Here is a 17,500-nt window from a genome sequence, read left to right as displayed (position 1 = left end):
ACCTGAAAATAAGCAAGACAACAAAACTAAATTTAAAAAAAAAAAAAAACAGAAAAAAAACTTAACAAAAAAGGAAAGAAATATATTCTAGCATATTTTAAAATATATTATTATACTAAAAATAAATATAGTTTTATGATTTTTTTTCACCAGTGTTTTTTTTAAATATAATTTTCTGAAAAAAAAAATTCAGTTTCCTTTAACTAATTTCTTGGGATTTTTCAAGTCGACTTTATTGGTATATCACATTTCATACAATGTTAACTCAATGTGCTTCACACACAACAAATATGCACAAAATAGAATAAAGAAGGAAAAAGAAGAAAGAAAGAAGGAAAGATAAGAAAAAATATAATGGCAATATTAATAAAAGAAATATACATTTTTCAATCACCTCTGGGACGTTTCTCGATAGGTTGCTCATTGTCTTTTCCACCATGTTTCCAAAAGAAATTAAGCCAATTTTCTGAGGTTTTAAAGGGTAAAAAAGGTTGTAAAAGTTGTTTGAATGCAGCACAAGAAAACTGATGTTGGTTCAGGTTTCAGAGGGTTAAAATAAATCCAGATAAAAATTTAAAAAACAGCATTTTTTCATGTATATGTTCCTTTTTTTGTCATAGATCAATGTGTTATTTAGAAGAATTGTTCATCTTCAATATTTTATTTAGTATTTTAGTTTTTTAGTTTTTTTTTTAACGTGATGAAATGCTGGATTGTCTGACTGAACTGAGACATGCAGCCTGTAACCGTCACAAGAAGACAAAGTCCTGTTTTCAGGCGATAAAATCTTTGTGACCTAACAGTAGTCCCGCTCTGTGTGTGCATGTGTCTGTGTGTGCGTGTGCGTGTGTGTGTGTGTGTGAGAGCAGGAGAAGGACCTGGACGACAGAGCCTACAGAAACCTGCAGGAGCTGGAGAAGTACTCAGAGAACACTCAGTCCTCGTTAATTTACCTGCTGCTCGAGTGTTTAGGTGAGGACGGCCGAGCACAGAGCTGCTCTGAGATCTGATCACAAAGAGGTTTTATTTTCAGACCAGGCTCCGACAGGCGAGCTCAGACAGTCACTGTGTGTCTGTCTGTCTCTCGTTCTCTTTCAGGGCTGAAAAACGTCCATGCGGACCACGCGGCGAGTCACATCGGTAAAGCTCAAGGAATCGTGACGTGTCTGAGAGCGACGCCATATCACAGCAGCCGGCGGAAAGTCTACCTGCCCATGGACATCTGCATGCTGGTGAGTCCACATGCAAACCAAAAAGCTCCCAGAGATACACCTGTTAAAAATACATAAAAAATAAACAAAAAATACAAAAATATATTAATGATGATAATAATAACTTTACTTATAAAGCAGGGCTGGGTTATAACGATATCAATCGCAAAATAAATTTTCCTCGATTGAAATAAAAGACGTAGTCAATAGAACGCATTCCAGGCATGTTTTAACCGACAAAACAAACAGCCAGTGATAATAATAATAGAGCCGCGGAGAACCAAATGCAGTGAGCGACTTTGACTGTCGAACAGCTGAGTGTTTGACAGCCACAGCGCTGAAACAGACACATCTGCAGAGGTGAAAGTGACTTCTTGAGACTTGTACAGACGACTTTGTGTTAGTTTCAGCTTTAATCAGACTTTGGATGAATTATTTAGAAACAGCAGGACGCATCGCTCCGTGTCTCATCCGGCAGATGTAATGTTTTGGGGGCCCGGGGCCACAAGCACATGAGCTTATTTTCAGCCTTTCTCTAACTGTGAATGTCGGCAGGCTGTTGGCAGCTATAGGAGAAGTAGGCCGACTCAAAAGTTTTTAATTCCTGAGTAAAATGATTAACAGCACAGAAGTTTGACAGAAGCTGAAGTCAGAGTCCTGCAGTCAGGAGAGGTTGGCCTATTATCAGCACAATGTGCTTCAATTTACCTGAAGTTTGTTTCATTTTGATATAATGCTGGAAAGTTTAATCAATAATAATAAATCATATGTTTATTACACTCCAACACACCATGGTCACATGACACTGTGTCAGTGAACTATGAGGACAAAAAACAAACCACAGAAAAAGCAAAAGAATCATTTTTTAATTGCAGGGTTGATTTCTCAACAGCCTTCCTCTGCTCAGCAAAAATAGAAACATCACAGCTTTTTTTGCATATTTACGTCTACGAAGTACATGAGAAGCTGAAGACAGATTTCCATGACCAGACCCAAACCTGAACCTGAACTTTAACCAAACTGCAGTGAAGACAAACACCAGCTGAGCTCTCAGTTGGTTTAAAGTCTGATTTTTTTATTTTTCTAAAAGTGACAGAAGGCGTTCACACACACACACACACACACGCACATGCTGACTCATGGCTTGGCATGACGTCACATGATTTTTAAAAAAAATTTTTAGTCAAAACAGAATGATGAAATCATCATCCGGCATAAAGCGAGGGATGGTTACACAACGACCATATGGTGAAACAGAGAGAGCGGAGGATTTAAACCCTCCTGCCTGAGACACATACACCATAAACAAACAATGCCGCAAACAATTTGCAGCCTTTGTGTGGACCATCTGTCCCACATGGAGGACAACAAGCTGCTGCTGCTGCTGCTGCTGCAGGGGAGGAGGAGGAGGAGGAGGAGGAGGAGGAGGAGGCGTGCAGATAGCGTGCAGATGTATTTGGGTTGCTGCATGAAGCACGCAGGCTCTGCCCGTAAAATCTTCAGCTGGAGGATGACGCCTCTGACCTGAGGCTTGCTGAGCGCGCTCACCTCACCTCACCCTCATCCCGCTGCCTGAAGAGGGCGCCGTTCACTCACAGCAAACACACTCACGCAGGAGCCAATCAGACTCATCACTGGTGACTGAAAACAAGAATACATTTATGTAATTAACAAGCAGGAGTCAACAGATGGAAAATGTTTTCCTGTGAATCTGATTCATGCAGACAGTCATCGAGTTGTATCCACAAACATCCCAACCATCAAACTACATCACACTTCATTCATGCGCAATTCCTCATTTTGATCTTTGATTTTATTTTATTCCTGTCAGTCATCCAGTATAACCTAAAAAGCCTAAAAATAAATAAAAATAACACCTTAAAAAACATTTTTTAAACAATAGAAAAAAGACTAAAGGTTATTCTAAAAGAAAAAAACATTTTCTGTGGATCCACTGATAAATTGTACCTGAGAAAATTAGCAAATAAATAAATAAAATAGAAATTACCTCAAAACTGGCAAGAAATAAGTAAAAAGTCAAAGAAAATTATCCTTAAATAGGATAATTACCTTAGAAAAATGGAAAAGAGAGAACAAAATACAAACAAGGAAAACAAGTGCTTAAAAATTCAAATTTATTCTGAAAAAATCATTTAAATATGTAATGATGATAATTCTAAATATGTTTTTGGTTGAGCACCTATTATCAAGCTGCCTCTTGCTTTTTCCCAATGTTTTGAATGAAAAAAGCAACTTAAGATACTAAAACTGCAACAAAAAGTGAAACAGGTTGTTTTTCCAGCCTGTGGTGTTTCTGACGTGGCTGTCACCTCTCCTCTCTTTTCTTCAGCTTCTCTCCTGTAATTACCTGCCTCATATTTTACGTCATTCAGTCGACCCTCCGGCAGTTTCTCCAGCTGAGTTCTCTGCAGAGAAATTGGTCAGTTATTTTGGTCTCATATTAGATAAGATATCGGGGTCAGGCCATTTCGCCTGAGAGCCTCAATTTAGTCGTTACAGTCTGCAGGTCTGAGGTGCTGAAAGAATCTGTGCATAAAGAAAATATATTCTGTGTGTTAAAAGGTTTCAGATTTTCAAAGGAAGTCGTCTTATTGTTCATTCTGCTCGTCTCTCTTAAAGGAATATTGTTTGATAAAAACTCACAATAGAGAAATGTCCAACTATAGAAACCCAAAATCAACCCAAAAACATATTAGACATTAACATGATTTTCTACTTTCATTGAGTTTATTTTTTAACCAACATCAGTCTTAATCATAGATATCAAATATTCATTAATTTTCAGATTTTAACCCTTTAAATGCCAGGTTGTTGTCATGATGCCGCTATGCTTCTAGATTAAATATGTTGAGTGTCCTCCTCCTCAGTGTGTGAGTGTAGCTGCTGACAGTCTGGGATATGTCAGTGTGTGAGTGTAGCTGCTGACAGTCTGGGATATGTCAGTGTGTGAGTGTAGCTGCTGACAGTCTGGGATATGTCCGTGTGTGAGTGTAGCTGCTGACAGTCTGGGATATGTCAGTGTGTGAGTGTAGCTGCCGACAGTCTGGGATATGTCAGTGTGTGAGTGTAGCTGCTGACAGTCTGGGATATGTCAGTGTGTGAGTGTAGCTGCTGACAGTCTGGGATATGTCAGTGTGTGAGTGTAGCTGCCGACAGTCTGGGATATGTCAGTGTGTGAGTGTAGCTGCTGACAGTCTGGGATATGTCAGTGATCAGCAGCTACATTGACTGTGACAGGTCACCTAGTGGAAATAGCATGTATTTCCTCCATATGCCAAATATGGTCAAAATGACCTCATCAGGTGGAAAATAGTCAAAATGACAAATTCAGAGTCAAAAGCCCAGAATGACACCCAGAAATAATACAAGTCCTGTTTTTCTGCTCTGATGGCTGTGGGATCAAAAATGTCAGTTTGAATGGGTTTCAATGGAGCATTTTTGGACCTGAACAGTCTGAATGTAACTATTTAGTTTCCACAGTGTATTTTAGACTTATTGTAGGAGCTGAGCTGCAAATTCACTGATTACACTCAGATACACAATCTGGACTACATTTAGGACACATGCATCAACACACACACAGTTATCACAACAGGAAGAAGAAAAGAGACTGAAATGAGACAAACTGTCACTAAAGGGTTACAGAGTGCGGCTGTGTGTGTGTGTGTGTGTGTGTGTGTGTGTGTGTGTGTGTGCGCGTGTGCGTGCGTGCGTAGCTCCAGGTCAGACTGCTCTGCTGCTGGACCACAAGTTTAAGCAGATTAAAGAGACGCTCGTCTCTCTGAAGAGGACGCAGCTGCGAGAGAGACGGCTGTCTTTGTTGTTGTTCAGTGTTTGTGTTTGTGTGTCTCTGCAGCACGGAGCCTCTCAGGAGGACTTCATCCGAGGCAGCCGGGAGCAGAACGTACGGGACGTCGTGTACGACATCGCCAGTCAGGCTCATGTACACCTACAACACGTATGTATCACACGCACCTGACACACCTCGACACACCTCAACACACTTCAGCTGACTTTGACACACTTCGACACACTTCAACTGACTTCAACACACTTCGACACACTTCAACTGACTTCAACACACTTCGACACACTTCGAAACACCACAAAACAGTTCAACACACCTCAACACACTTCAACTGACTTTGACACACTTCGACACACTTTGACACACTTTGAAACACCTCGACACACTTCAGCTGACTTCGACACACTTTGAAACACACTTCATCACACCTCGACACAGACCAGGGTTGTCAAGATACCAGAATTTATAACTTGACCCCCATACCCAGAAAAATACTCAATTTTTGATACATCAGGGGTAAAATGCAAAAAAGCCACAAAAAAAAAAAAGAGGAAAAATGTTTGTAAGAAGATAAGAACATTATAAACAGGAACATCAGTGACTGTGATATCACTAATTTGCCTCAGGTTGTGCAAAAAAAAACAACAACCAAAAAACCTGCAAGCTTACTGTAAGATATCAGTGACAACAATATTTTTAGGTTGCACTCCGCTGCAGCCCCGTTTATCCTCTGAGCGTCTGGTGACTTGGTGTATTTAGTTTTGGATTCTCATAGTAATCTCCATTTATGATCCTTGATTTTATCTTTTTTTAACCAGGTTCTCATCGATGGTTTAATTATTGCTGCCCGCATCATTTAAACATCAGTCATGTTGTTTAAATGAAGCTCCTCTATACTCTGAACTTAAAGTTAAAATAGGCGCTGAACCAAAGCATCATGTTTATTGTATATTTATGAATAAAAAAACTGGAGCTGGATGTCAGATTAATTATTTCAAAAAATTTATTTCAGCGCTAACTCACCGACGCTGCTCTGATCAGTTTGGAGTTAATTGGTTTGGAGATTAATTCGCCTCCACTCACACACCTAATTGATTTTTTTTACTTTTAGAGGCTTTTTTTATTAATGAAGCTGCTGCACAATCAGCATTTCTGCTTTATTTGAAACTTGTTTATACTAATTAAGAAAGTCCCTGACTGTTAAAGCACATTTGACTGTAGTGAAATGCGTATTTCGTTCCTCCTGCTACTCTTTTGGTTCACTGTGTACTGTGATTTAGAAATGCGCTAATGAATTCAAAAAGACCCAGAGAGGAGCTTCAGCTGAAGAGCGTTGAATGTTTGAAAATGATGAGAATTAAAGCTGCTGTGCAGCGTTGGTCCAGAAACTAATCGTACTTATTTTCTGCAGAAATCGTAAAGCTTCTGTCTTTGGTTCCTCGACATCGTTTCAAAGCTGCTGCAGGCCTTTTTTTGTCATCTTTAAGATTTAAAAAACGTTGTCTATTGCACAGTGACAGTAAATTGTCTTCGGCTCCAACAACATGAAAAAGCATTCACACCCATGAAACTCACATAAAATCACAAAAAGTCACACAACACTTTTACAGATCAATAAAAACACGATTACAGAGCTACATTCAAAAAGCGACGACCGTGTCGACGTCCCAGCTGCTCGTTTGTCTCGTTTTTATGGTTTGTTTATAACGTATATGAATGTGTTAATATTAACTTTTGGTAACTCTGTTTTCTTTTGTTTTTGTGTTTTATGTACAGGTTGACCGATATTGTTTTTTTAGGGCCGATACAGATTATTAGTAATTGATTAGAATGACTACTGATATTTTGAACTGATATGCTTTTACAGTAAAAAAGGAAATATTTCTGCCAATATTCTGAATTTGGAACATTACAAACTCCAACACAAAACTTTTTAAAAATGCCTTCAACAAATATTTCATCAAAACTGAAGCTTTCAACGTCACATACAGCATAAAATTCCCAGCAACTTCAGCGAAAATTGAAATAAAGGTGAATAAATAAAAATATCTCCCTGAGGATTTCCTCCCATGCTGACATGTTCTTTTCTCTCTTTAAATAATACATTTTTATCAGCAATCACTAAAATAAAACGCAGATACAGATAATTGGCAAAATGCCAAATTTTGGCCCTGATAATCTAATAATCGGTCCACCCTGAGTTTTATGCTGTGTGTTTTGAGTTGTATTTGTCGATTCAGTGTTTTTGTCCCATGTTGTCTCTGCCGGGACACTCTGCAAAAGGAGATTTTTTAATCTCAAGAGGGTTTTTTTCTGGCTAAATAAATACATAATAAAATATAAAATATGGAGACGTGTTCAAAAGGGGAGGAAGACGGATAAAAGAAAAGAAGACATCTTGTTCCAGAGGTCTACTGTATATATAGATATATAGTTAAATACAAATATATATATATATATATATATATATATACATATACACATTTATACAGTTGATTCGAATGTTTGTTAAAAATATGATTTTTGTTTCACCTGCAGGTTCGCCTACTTAGAGTCATTAAAACAGTACAGTAACAATCTGCGTCTGACCTCCTTTATTCTCCAGTTTGTTCCATTTATTCATTTATTTATTTATTTATTTCGTTTATTTATTTTTGTCCCCTGTCCTTCAGGCGCGATCGTTTAGCGGAGATGTCCCGGCAGCTGCCAGCCTGGCTTTCCTCCAGACGGTGAGTTTTTACACATTGCACACTTGAATTTGACGTTTGAAAAGCGTCAGATAAAACTTGTTTTGTTTGTTTTTATTTGGAAAACGCAGCGATCTGACAGCCATTAATAAACGTCTGAAAAACAAAGATGATCTCAAAAACGCGTCTCATGATGACTCTTTAGTGACGTATATTCATGGAAACCTGAGCCGCAGAGACAGCAGGTCTCTGTCAGACAGAGACAGCTCGATGTGATCGTGCTCTCAAACCTCCACGTGAACATTTTCCTGATGCTCAGATAAACCTGAAGCCCGTCGGTGTGGACGTCTCTTTTCTTTCCTCTCTGTAGACGTCAGAATGTGGGTGAAGTCACATCCAGCTGTTTGCAGTCTTTGCATGGAAACTGAACATTAATGCTGTTTTCTGTTTGTTGACGGGAAAAATCCACAGAAACGTTTTTGTTCTGCAGAAATGATGAGGCGTCATTAAAACCAGAAACAGGAGGGAACATTCAGGATCACTTCACCCATCTGCACACCAAACATCTCAGAGATCAGTTCAGTAAAAAAACAAGAATAAATCGGGGAGCGATCTGAGCCTAACTGACTCGTAACTGAACACATTTACAAAAACCCTCTCTCACATCTATAGTGTTCATAGAAAGGACAGCAGCAGCTGAGATGTCAGCGGGCGTGCAACCTGCAGGCAGCGGGCGGAGCGGCTGTCGTTTCACCTTTTTAAAACTGCATGCTGTCTGTGTGACATTACAGTAAAATAATCCCATTAATCATATGAGGCTCACACTGGAGACACCAGACACACGCTTGTGGTAAAATATGAAGCCTGATGTTGCTTTAAATGCTGGTGAAAGTTGATTCAGGTGTCAAAGGGTTAAACCCCGATTGATTTTTTTAGGCGGCTTCAAACTAATTAAAGTTTGCTCAACGCTGTTTGATTATAAGTATGAGACTCTGACCGCAGTTTATAAAAAACAAAGAGTCATGTTTCAGTGTCATAGAATTACAACAAACAGAAAAGAAAAGAATTAAAAACAATTTAAAAAGGAGACAAAAGCAGCAACTAACAAAAGCACTTAACAAGTATTCAGCAGCCTGTCCGACAGTTGCTGCACAGCAGTAAACAACAGCGTCATCAGCATAAAAAAGGACAGCAGCGTTTGACACTTTCTGAGCCAGATTGTTCACATCAGTAGTAAATAAAAGTGGCCCAAACACAGAGCCTTGTGGCACACCCCTGTGGACCGACATCAGACTGTTGTGAATCCACTGAGAGAAATTCTCATTCTTCAACTTTTTAATAATTTTCTTCAGTTGTTTGGAGAAACTGTGACGATGTCAACTTAAAACAAAACTTAAAATAAATGACTCCTTCTTCTTCTGTGGTGTTGTGTGCTGCAGGTGGTGTTGGAGGATTACCTGCAGAGAGTGAGGAGGGCAGATTTTGATGTTTTTCACTCCAGTCTGAGGAACAGAAACCCTCTAATCCCCATCCAGCTGTACATCCGCTCCTGGAAGAAGACCTACTGATAAGTCCTTCACCTCCTCCTGCTGCTCCTCCTGCTGCTCCTCCTGCTGCTCCTCCTGCAGATGTCCCAGCTGATCTGCAGGACTGAAGCAGAAACGTTGCCTCAGTGGAGGATTCACGCTGCATCGGGTCCACAGAGAACTTTAGACTCGTTTTAAACCACTTCCGTTTGTTTCCTGAATAAAAAACACAAACTGCATCACAGACACGATAATTTCCTTCCCTCTGATCTAACACACACACACACACACACACACACGAGCACGCACGCACGCACGCACGCACGCACACACACACACACACACACACACACACACACACACACACACACACACACACACACACACACACACACACACACACACACACACACACACACACACACACACACACACACACCAGCTCCTGCAGTATTCAGGCTCAGTGTTTGAGCCCGGAGAATTCCCCGGATTTTACCGCCTGAATTCAAAATAATTTCATATTTTATTCCTGAATGAACACGTGTTACATGATTTATGCTTCGGGCATCGTTCAGCGTGTTTCAACACGTGGAACTGACCGACATGATGTCAGAAAGACGGCGGACTGCTAACGTTGTTCAGACGTTAAATTTTGTAATGAAAATTAATTCATTTTTATTTTATTTTTGGCCCTTTCCAAAGCTAAAAACATATTATCCTTAAGCCCCCCAGAGTGACTCTCAACATCCCAGACGATGTGTCCAAGGTACGTCAAAAATTTAAAACATACAACAATAATTCTACTAAATGGTGTTATTTTGGCATTTTTTATTTAGGTGGGCTTGGAGGTTTGGGTTGCATGTTTTTCTGTAAAATTCACACTCAAAAAAAACAACAAAGCAGCAAAAACTTTCAGAGGAAAAAAAACAAGCCAAAAAATACCCAAAAGATTAAAGAAAAAGAAAATCACCATAAAAAAAAAATCACCAAAAAAATTAAAGAAAGAACATCATAAAAAAAATCAAAAGTGAAAGTTTTTTTTAAAGAAAAACAAGGTCCAGGCTGAGCCCCCAATGTCCTTAAATTCTAGAAACACCCCTGCGCCCCCTTTTAAGGAAATTCACAAAAAATTATAAAAGAATCACAATTTAAAAAATGATAAACTATTATCAAAAAAATTGATAAAGAAGAATCACCCCCCAAAAAATTAAGTAGCCACCTTTTTTTTTCAATGAAAAAAAATCGAAAGTTTTTTAAAAATCACCCAAAACTTTAAAAGGAAAAAATGGCAAAAGGTTTTTTTGGGCCCCCGAAAAATTAAGAAAAACAAAATCTCCCAAACTTTTTAATGATGATTTAATGACCAAAAATTTTACAGGAAAAACAACAGGTGCAGGCTAAACTGTGTCGGTGAATCCAGATGACTCTGTGGAGGACAAAGACGAGGACAAAGACGAGGACAAAGAAGACAGAAGGACGGAGAGAGACGGAGGCTCAGTCTCACACCAGCACGGTGGATGCTGGTGGCGATGCAGACTGTTGTCTCTGTCCTCCTGGGACCAGAGGACGTGAGTCCGTGTCCTCCCTCAGTCCTCGTGAGCAGGTTCGGGTTTTAATCTGCGTCTCAGCAGCTCAGACGATGCGACGCTTCTCATCTGTCAGTGTTTTCACGTTTTATTCGTCTTCGTTCATCTGACAGCTGGAGGTCCTTTCAGATTAAACTATATTAACACGTAGCTTGTTTTTTTTTTTGCACTTTCATATTTTTATGTGCTGCTTTATATGATATGATATATGATATTTTTAAAAACCTCAAACATCACGTTATAGTAATTATGAATTTCCTTCTCTCTGATGGTCTCGCTCCTCCAGATGGTGTCTCAGATTATCTTGATTAAAGTGTGAAAATCAGCTGATTGGCCCTGATTGGACAGACTCACACCTGGTCTCCATAAAAGGCGTCACAGTTTACGATGCTTCTCAGAGCAAAACCTTCAGTCGCCTTTGACTGACATTTAAACTTTTAACAGTGTGGGAAAAAGCGACTTGGCAAGAAATGTTCCTTCAGCAAAATGCAAGAAGTTAGTAGATCTGAAAATTTATTTGGAGAGAAAAAAAAGTGAAGGAAATATGTACAATTCTTTTTTTAAAATTCTGCTTCTCCTTTATTTTAAAATATTTCACAGAGTTATCATCATTTTTAAAGTACTTTTTCCAGGTCGTGGTTTTGTTTTAAATTTTTAGGTAATTTTCTGGTATTTTTTGTCACTTTTTGGGTCTTTTTAATTGCTTTATCTTATCCAAGGGTCGAAGGGTTAAAATAACACAAAGGGAAAAGTCATTCAAGAGGATTATCTGTTTGGAAATCTTGTGGTTAAGAAAAAAAATGCTGCGATAAAATCTGTCTTTTTTGTCTTTTTGTCTCCCAGAGATAAGAGACGAATCATCAGCTGCAGGAAGACGTCTGTTAATTAAAGTCGTTCAGTCACTGGAAGAAAACATTATCTGTCCGTGAGGGGACACACCTGAGGCAGACGCAGAGAGGGACACATGAGGACGGAACAGGACAGACGGGGACGGAGACAAAGCAGAGTCAGATGGTCAAACGTCCAACAGTGAGAGTAAATGAGGAGAAATCGCTTCAGTTCTTGTTCTGCTGCATCGGTGTTTCTGCTGCACGCTGAAGTCATTTTGGCGTCCTCTTTATCTGTCGCTTCGGTGGTTTTTGGAAATAAAACTGAGACATTAACGTGTTTCCTCACAAATAAAAACCACAAAGAAGACTGAAATCAGTTTATTAAAGCTAAAGTTACAAAGTCTGTTCATGTCTGATAAAGTTTCACCTGAATGTCTGTTAAAGTCACTCGCATCGCAAAACTCAAAGTCAATCCTGCAGCGCTCTCAAAACCGTCTCAGGTCCAAACCGCCTCAGGTCCAAACCGTCTCTGGTCCAAACCACCTCAGGTCCAAACCGTCTCAGGTATAAACCGTCTCAGGTCCAAACCGTCTCAGGTCCAAACCGTCTCAGGTCCAAACTGTCTCTGGTCCAAACGTCTCAGGTATATACCATCTCAGGTCCAAACCGTCTCAGGTCTAAACTGTCTCAGGTCTAAACCATCTCCGGTCCAAACCGTCTCAGGTCCAAACCGTCTCAGGTATAAACCGTCTCAGGTCCAAACCGTCTCAGGTCCAAACCGTCTCTGGTCCAAACGTCTCAGGTATATACCGTCTCAGGTCCAAACCGTCTCAGGTCCAAACCGTCTATGGTCCAAACGTCTCAGGTATATACCGTCTCAGGTCCAAACCGTCTCAGGTCTAAACCGTCTCAGGTCTAAACCATCTCCGGTCCAAACCGTCTCAGGTCCAAACCGTCTCAGGTCCAAACCGTCTCAGGTCCAAACCGTCTCAGGTCTAAACCGTCTCAGGTCTAAACCATCTCCGGTCCAAACCGTCTCGGGTCCAAACCGTCTCAGGTCCAAACCGTCTCTGGTCCAAACCGTCTCAGGTATAAACCGTCTCAGGTCCAAACCATCTCAGGTCCAAACCGTCTCAGGTATAAACCGTCTCAGGTCCAAACCATCTCAGGTCCAAACCGTCTCAGGTATAAACTGTCTCAGGTCTAAACCGTCTCAGGTATAAACCGTCTCAGGTCCAAACCATCTCAGGTCCAAACCGTCTCAGGTCTAAACCGTCTCAGGTCTAAACCGTCTCAGGTCTGAGGCTTCAGGGTCGTTCACTGTGACATCACAGGGGGCAGAGGGCAGAAAAAGTCCAAATCCAGCCGGCTGTCAGACCGCGCGTCCGTTTATTATTACAGATGGCGTAAACATAGAGACACAGTCACTGAGGGACGCACGGCCGCACAAACAGGCCTCTAACGGAGGAGGACCGCCGCTCTGATGGAGGTGGTGGTTTGTTTGGAGGAAGAATGTGATGGTCGTGTTGGTTTGTAAAGCGGCGCTCTCTGTGGATCCATCAGTGAAGAGCTGGTGACCGCCGTACGGCGTCTCTGTAGGTGACATCACAAACTGTTTTCAGGGGACGCTGAGGGTCCGTTTACACGCCAACGGTTCTCATGTGAGACGTTTAACTTTGTTGCGGTTTGGTCTTTCGATCACGTGACGACGGCATTTTGGGGCCTGAAAACACAAACTTTTGAAAACGGGTTCCAGAGTGTAATCTTTAGAAAACGCCACCCCTTCTGTCGCCGTGGAAACTGGCAATGATCCTGTGAGAACGGTGACGTCACATCCCGTCTCGGACAAACAGTCATGGCGAGCAGGAGGACAACAATAACGGCGATGGCGTCCTGCCGAGCTGTTTGTGCCGCTGACTCTGCTGAGGTTATTATCGTGTCGCTTCTCGTGCGTTCGCCATCGTCTTCTTGTTTGTTTATACTCGCCGCTCTGAAGAAGAACGCCTTCATGAGCAGGCGCCCGATCTTCTGTGGTGTGACATTACGTAGTTACACCGCCACCTGCTGGCCTGGCGTGCAGACTGCAGCGTTTTTGGTTGTTTTTATTGATCCGTGTGCACGAGGATTGCTCCCACGGTGGACGACGGTCAAGTGAGACCCACTTCACGCCCTGCTGGACTCAATGTGGCAGACGCTGTGTGTGAACGAGGAAACGGCGTGGAGGGCGTGGAGGGCGTGGAGGGCGTGTCGAGGCGGTTTATGAAAAGAGTTCAGGCGTCTGACCTTTGAAAACGAGCCCGTCACAACTCTCCGATCAGAGCGGACTGATGATGTAACGGAGTCTGAAGCTCCTCGGCGGCGGGTCGGCCGTGTTGGAAATCTCTTGTATGATTTAACTTTGTCTGTTTAAAGCTTTTTTAACGTTAATGTGACATCACAGCGCAGCCGCTCTGAAAAATGCTTTTGTGCATTTAAGCTGAAAGGTTTGGAGCCACGGTGTTTTTTTTCTGGCCTCCTCCGTGTCTCCTCTTCAGACATCTCATCCATCATGCTGACTAATTAAATCCGCTCTCTGAATCCGGCGTCCTTCTTTGACGTCTGAGGCGACGAGCAGCTTAAACCTCCGAGGAGGAGATTTTAACTGGAGCCTCTCAAAGAGTCACCTGATAGCGGAGCGAGGACGTCGCAGGTTTAATTGGTTCGATAAGCTTTCTGAGATTCTCGCTCTTTGTATCGATTCAAAACTCGTCGGCGTAATAACTTCTCCTGCGTCGAGAGCGGCACACGGTCACAAAACTAAAGAGCAACATGTCTGTTTTTCAGAGATTATTTCTCCGTGAGATTATTTCTCTTCGTCCTGCTTCTATCAGCTGATGATGCGCTCGAATGAAAACACTCGTGAAATCAAAGCGCGTTTAATGTCGACTGAAGAAGCTGCTTTTCATCCTGAACGAGGACAAAGTTTAACACTTTAAAGGGAAGTGCGGTGCGATTCCTCACTTTTTTCTGTCAGATATCTCATGTAGATCAATCAAAAATCTAAAAATCTAAAAATGAGACCTTAAGTGGTTTTAAAATGTCTTAAATCAATCTTTCAAAATTCTTAAAGATGCTTAAACATGGGACGTGAGATCTGAAATGATTCTGCTGTACAGTCAGTTTGAGGGAGTTTGAGCGTTTATTGGTCGGAGCAGCGCAGTGCATTCTGGTAGTTGTAGGTTTTCTCCTTCTTGAGCAAAAGTGTCCTTTTTTTCTCCGTTTTTTCAGCTCATGTCGCACCAACTTTCAGAAGTATTTGCTCAGACAGCAGCGTGTGTGAGGAGCCTCTTTTTATCTGAGAAATATTTCTCTAACAGCAGTCTGTTTTGTCACATTCAGTAATAAATCTGAACGCCGCTGAAACACGAGGCGCTCGGTGCAGACTTTGTGCTGTTTCACCGATGATGTGAACGCTGCAGTTTGTCTCTCAGGCGGGCCGAAGATTCGACAGCTGAGTAAATGGAGACAAAAGAGTCGAGGTCTGCGGGTGGCGAGATAAAAAGGAAGGAGGGTCTCCGTGGCAACAAATCAGACCCAATTTATGAGTGGAGTGTTTTTCATCGTCTCATCGGGTCGAGTGTTTCTTGTGTTTGTTTGGTTTTGCGACTTCATTTCGTCTCCGGCTGAACGTGGTTTTGTCTGAGGTTCATCAGGAGATCAAACAAAACTTCATACGTGTCGAAGTACGAAGATCACGAACAACAAAATGAAGAAATACTCGTGATAGAATAAAGAAATAGTCGGACATCAGATTTATCACAGAATGAATATAGCACATTTCATCGCACGGGACAAATCCACGTATTTTACAGAGCAATAAAATAAAATTACAGCAAAAGAAAAGAGCTCCAGAACAACAAATGACCCTGATTTACATTCAAAGTTCACATTTAAAACTTAGGAAGAAATAATAAAACAACATTTTGACCTAAATTCTCCACATCTGCGTATCGTGAGCCGGTTTCACATTTAATGAAGCCAGTTTTCTGACTCCGTTTGAGGATCTGTGAGGACGTGAATGTTGGGGATTGTCGTTTTTACACATTTACATATTCGGCGGACGCCTGCTCTTTCATGGAAAGAAGAGAAGCAGAGAATAATCTCAGGTTTATGAGTTTATCATGTAGGTGCAGCGGGACGGTCGTGATGAGCCGCTGGAATCAGAGCGGCAGAAAAGCGTCATCGAGCAGAAGTTCGAGTCGTCGTGCTTCGGAGGATCTTTGCTGATGACGCTGATTACAGCTTCCCGCCGAGGCTCGTTCATCACGCGCGGGTCGATACGGCCTCTCAGATAAAGATCGGCGCTCAGGGAGGAAAGTTTCAGTGATTGATCTTTCAGTAACTTCTCAGAGCTGCAGGCTGCAGGAACGTGCAGCTTCGTATCGACGTTCTGCTCTTTACCGGAGGAAGAAACGCCTCGAAGCCGAACGTCTCCATCATTGACTTTTACTTTTCACTTTCACATCAGGTTACTGAGCTCCGAGCTCCGAGAAACACAATGAGTCTCGGTCCCAGAGCGCCGACTGAAAGGCAGGCGGCTTTATTATTGAACCTGGTTCATTTCTTTTGAATATTTGTGGTCTAAACAGCTCGCGGGCGCGACATGAATCCACGTGGAGCATCGAATTTAACCAAAGCTGCATTTTAGAGAACAATTCAAACTTTTACATCACAAAGTGCTGCGTGATCCAGCCCAGCTCGCCGTCACTCTGAACTCGTCACATGTCTAATTGTTAAGTTTTCCATAAATTTAGTGATAATAACTTGATTTTGTGAAGTTGCTGCAACTTAAAAAAGAAAAGTTTAATTAAATTGATCTTACTCTTCTTTTCTTTTAATAACTTGAATAAACCAAGTTAACCGTGCTGTGTATCTGCATTCTGCTGCCTAAACTAGTCAGATTTATATTTTCATAAACATGTTTACAAAAAACAAAAACTTGCAGATCTCAGGACTTCATTATTGGCAAAATCCTCGTTGTCATGATCAAGTTAAGTTGGACTAACTCGGCTGATTGAAGTTGCAAACACTCAGAAAAAACAAAATCATTCAACATGTCATTTTTTTTTTATAATCAACTTTTATTGATTTTAGACATTAATAACACAGGAACAAACATAAACATTGAATACATACAACAGTCCCTCCCCCCTTTCCCCCCTCTTCCCTTCCTCACGCCCCCCACTGAACACATAGAGCACCCCCACATCTCTCTCTCCTCCCCTGACTCCTTCCCCTCCCCAGAGACACACAGTCATACATTTTAACAGAGTCAAAATCAAAACAATCAAATAGGACAATGTGATGTATAGGATTACAAACATACAGCATAATGCAGATGGACCTCAGGGGTCATGACAATAAAGTTTTAACATCCTCTGCAGCTCTTTTCCACATCTGCAGCGTTTGTGGCTTAGAATTATTGATGCGAGCTGATGACCGCTCCAGGTAGATCACCTCGAGGAGAGCTTGTAGCCAGTGTTTTATTGATAACTGATGTGGCGGGAGCCACCTTGAGACTATAATTTTTTTTGCTGCAGTCATGCCTGCCAACCAAAGTTTACGTTTTACCTCAGCAATCTTGAACCTGGAGTCATCATTTAAGAGAAGAAGTGCCGGATCCAGTGGGAGTTTCCTCCCTATCAGACCAGACGCCCTATCCACAACTTTAACCCAAAACCTTTGTACATCTGGACACTCCCATAGGACATGTATCAATGTACCAATAACGCCCTGATTACAGAATGTACAGTCAGGATTGGGAGCTAAGCCCATTATATGTCTTTTACGTG

General features: G+C 41.4%; 1 protein-coding gene and 1 long non-coding RNA gene across 2 annotated transcripts in view; both read left to right on the top strand.

Moving 5' to 3' along the window:
• The window catches only part of ndufaf6 (NADH:ubiquinone oxidoreductase complex assembly factor 6), a 14,280-nt gene extending 4,788 nt beyond the window's left edge, over positions 1-9,492 (top strand). The window contains exons 5-9 of the mRNA XM_088084856.1: positions 870-972; positions 1,099-1,232; positions 5,089-5,190; positions 7,713-7,769; positions 9,167-9,492. Of these exons, the coding sequence (XP_087940982.1) occupies positions 870-972; positions 1,099-1,232; positions 5,089-5,190; positions 7,713-7,769; positions 9,167-9,295 (525 nt within the window). The 3' untranslated portion in view covers positions 9,296-9,492. The remainder of the gene's footprint in view (positions 1-869; positions 973-1,098; positions 1,233-5,088; positions 5,191-7,712; positions 7,770-9,166) is intronic.
• Positions 9,493-11,349: 1,857 nt separating this feature from the next.
• On the top strand, positions 11,350-12,072 carry LOC148188357 (uncharacterized). Its single transcript, XR_015778041.1, has 2 exons — positions 11,350-11,497; positions 11,683-12,072. It is a non-coding gene; the product is annotated as an uncharacterized LOC148188357 (long non-coding RNA).
• The last annotated feature ends 5,428 nt before the right edge of the window (positions 12,073-17,500 follow it).

Source organism: Plectropomus leopardus, chromosome 11 (assembly GCF_026936395.1).
Source record: "Plectropomus leopardus strain MGB_pleo_1.0 chromosome 11, ASM2693639v1, whole genome shotgun sequence".
NCBI lineage: Eukaryota > Metazoa > Chordata > Actinopteri > Perciformes > Serranidae > Plectropomus > Plectropomus leopardus.
Note: the sequence above shows the minus strand (reverse complement) of the source record. Positions and strands in the feature narration are given on the sequence as shown.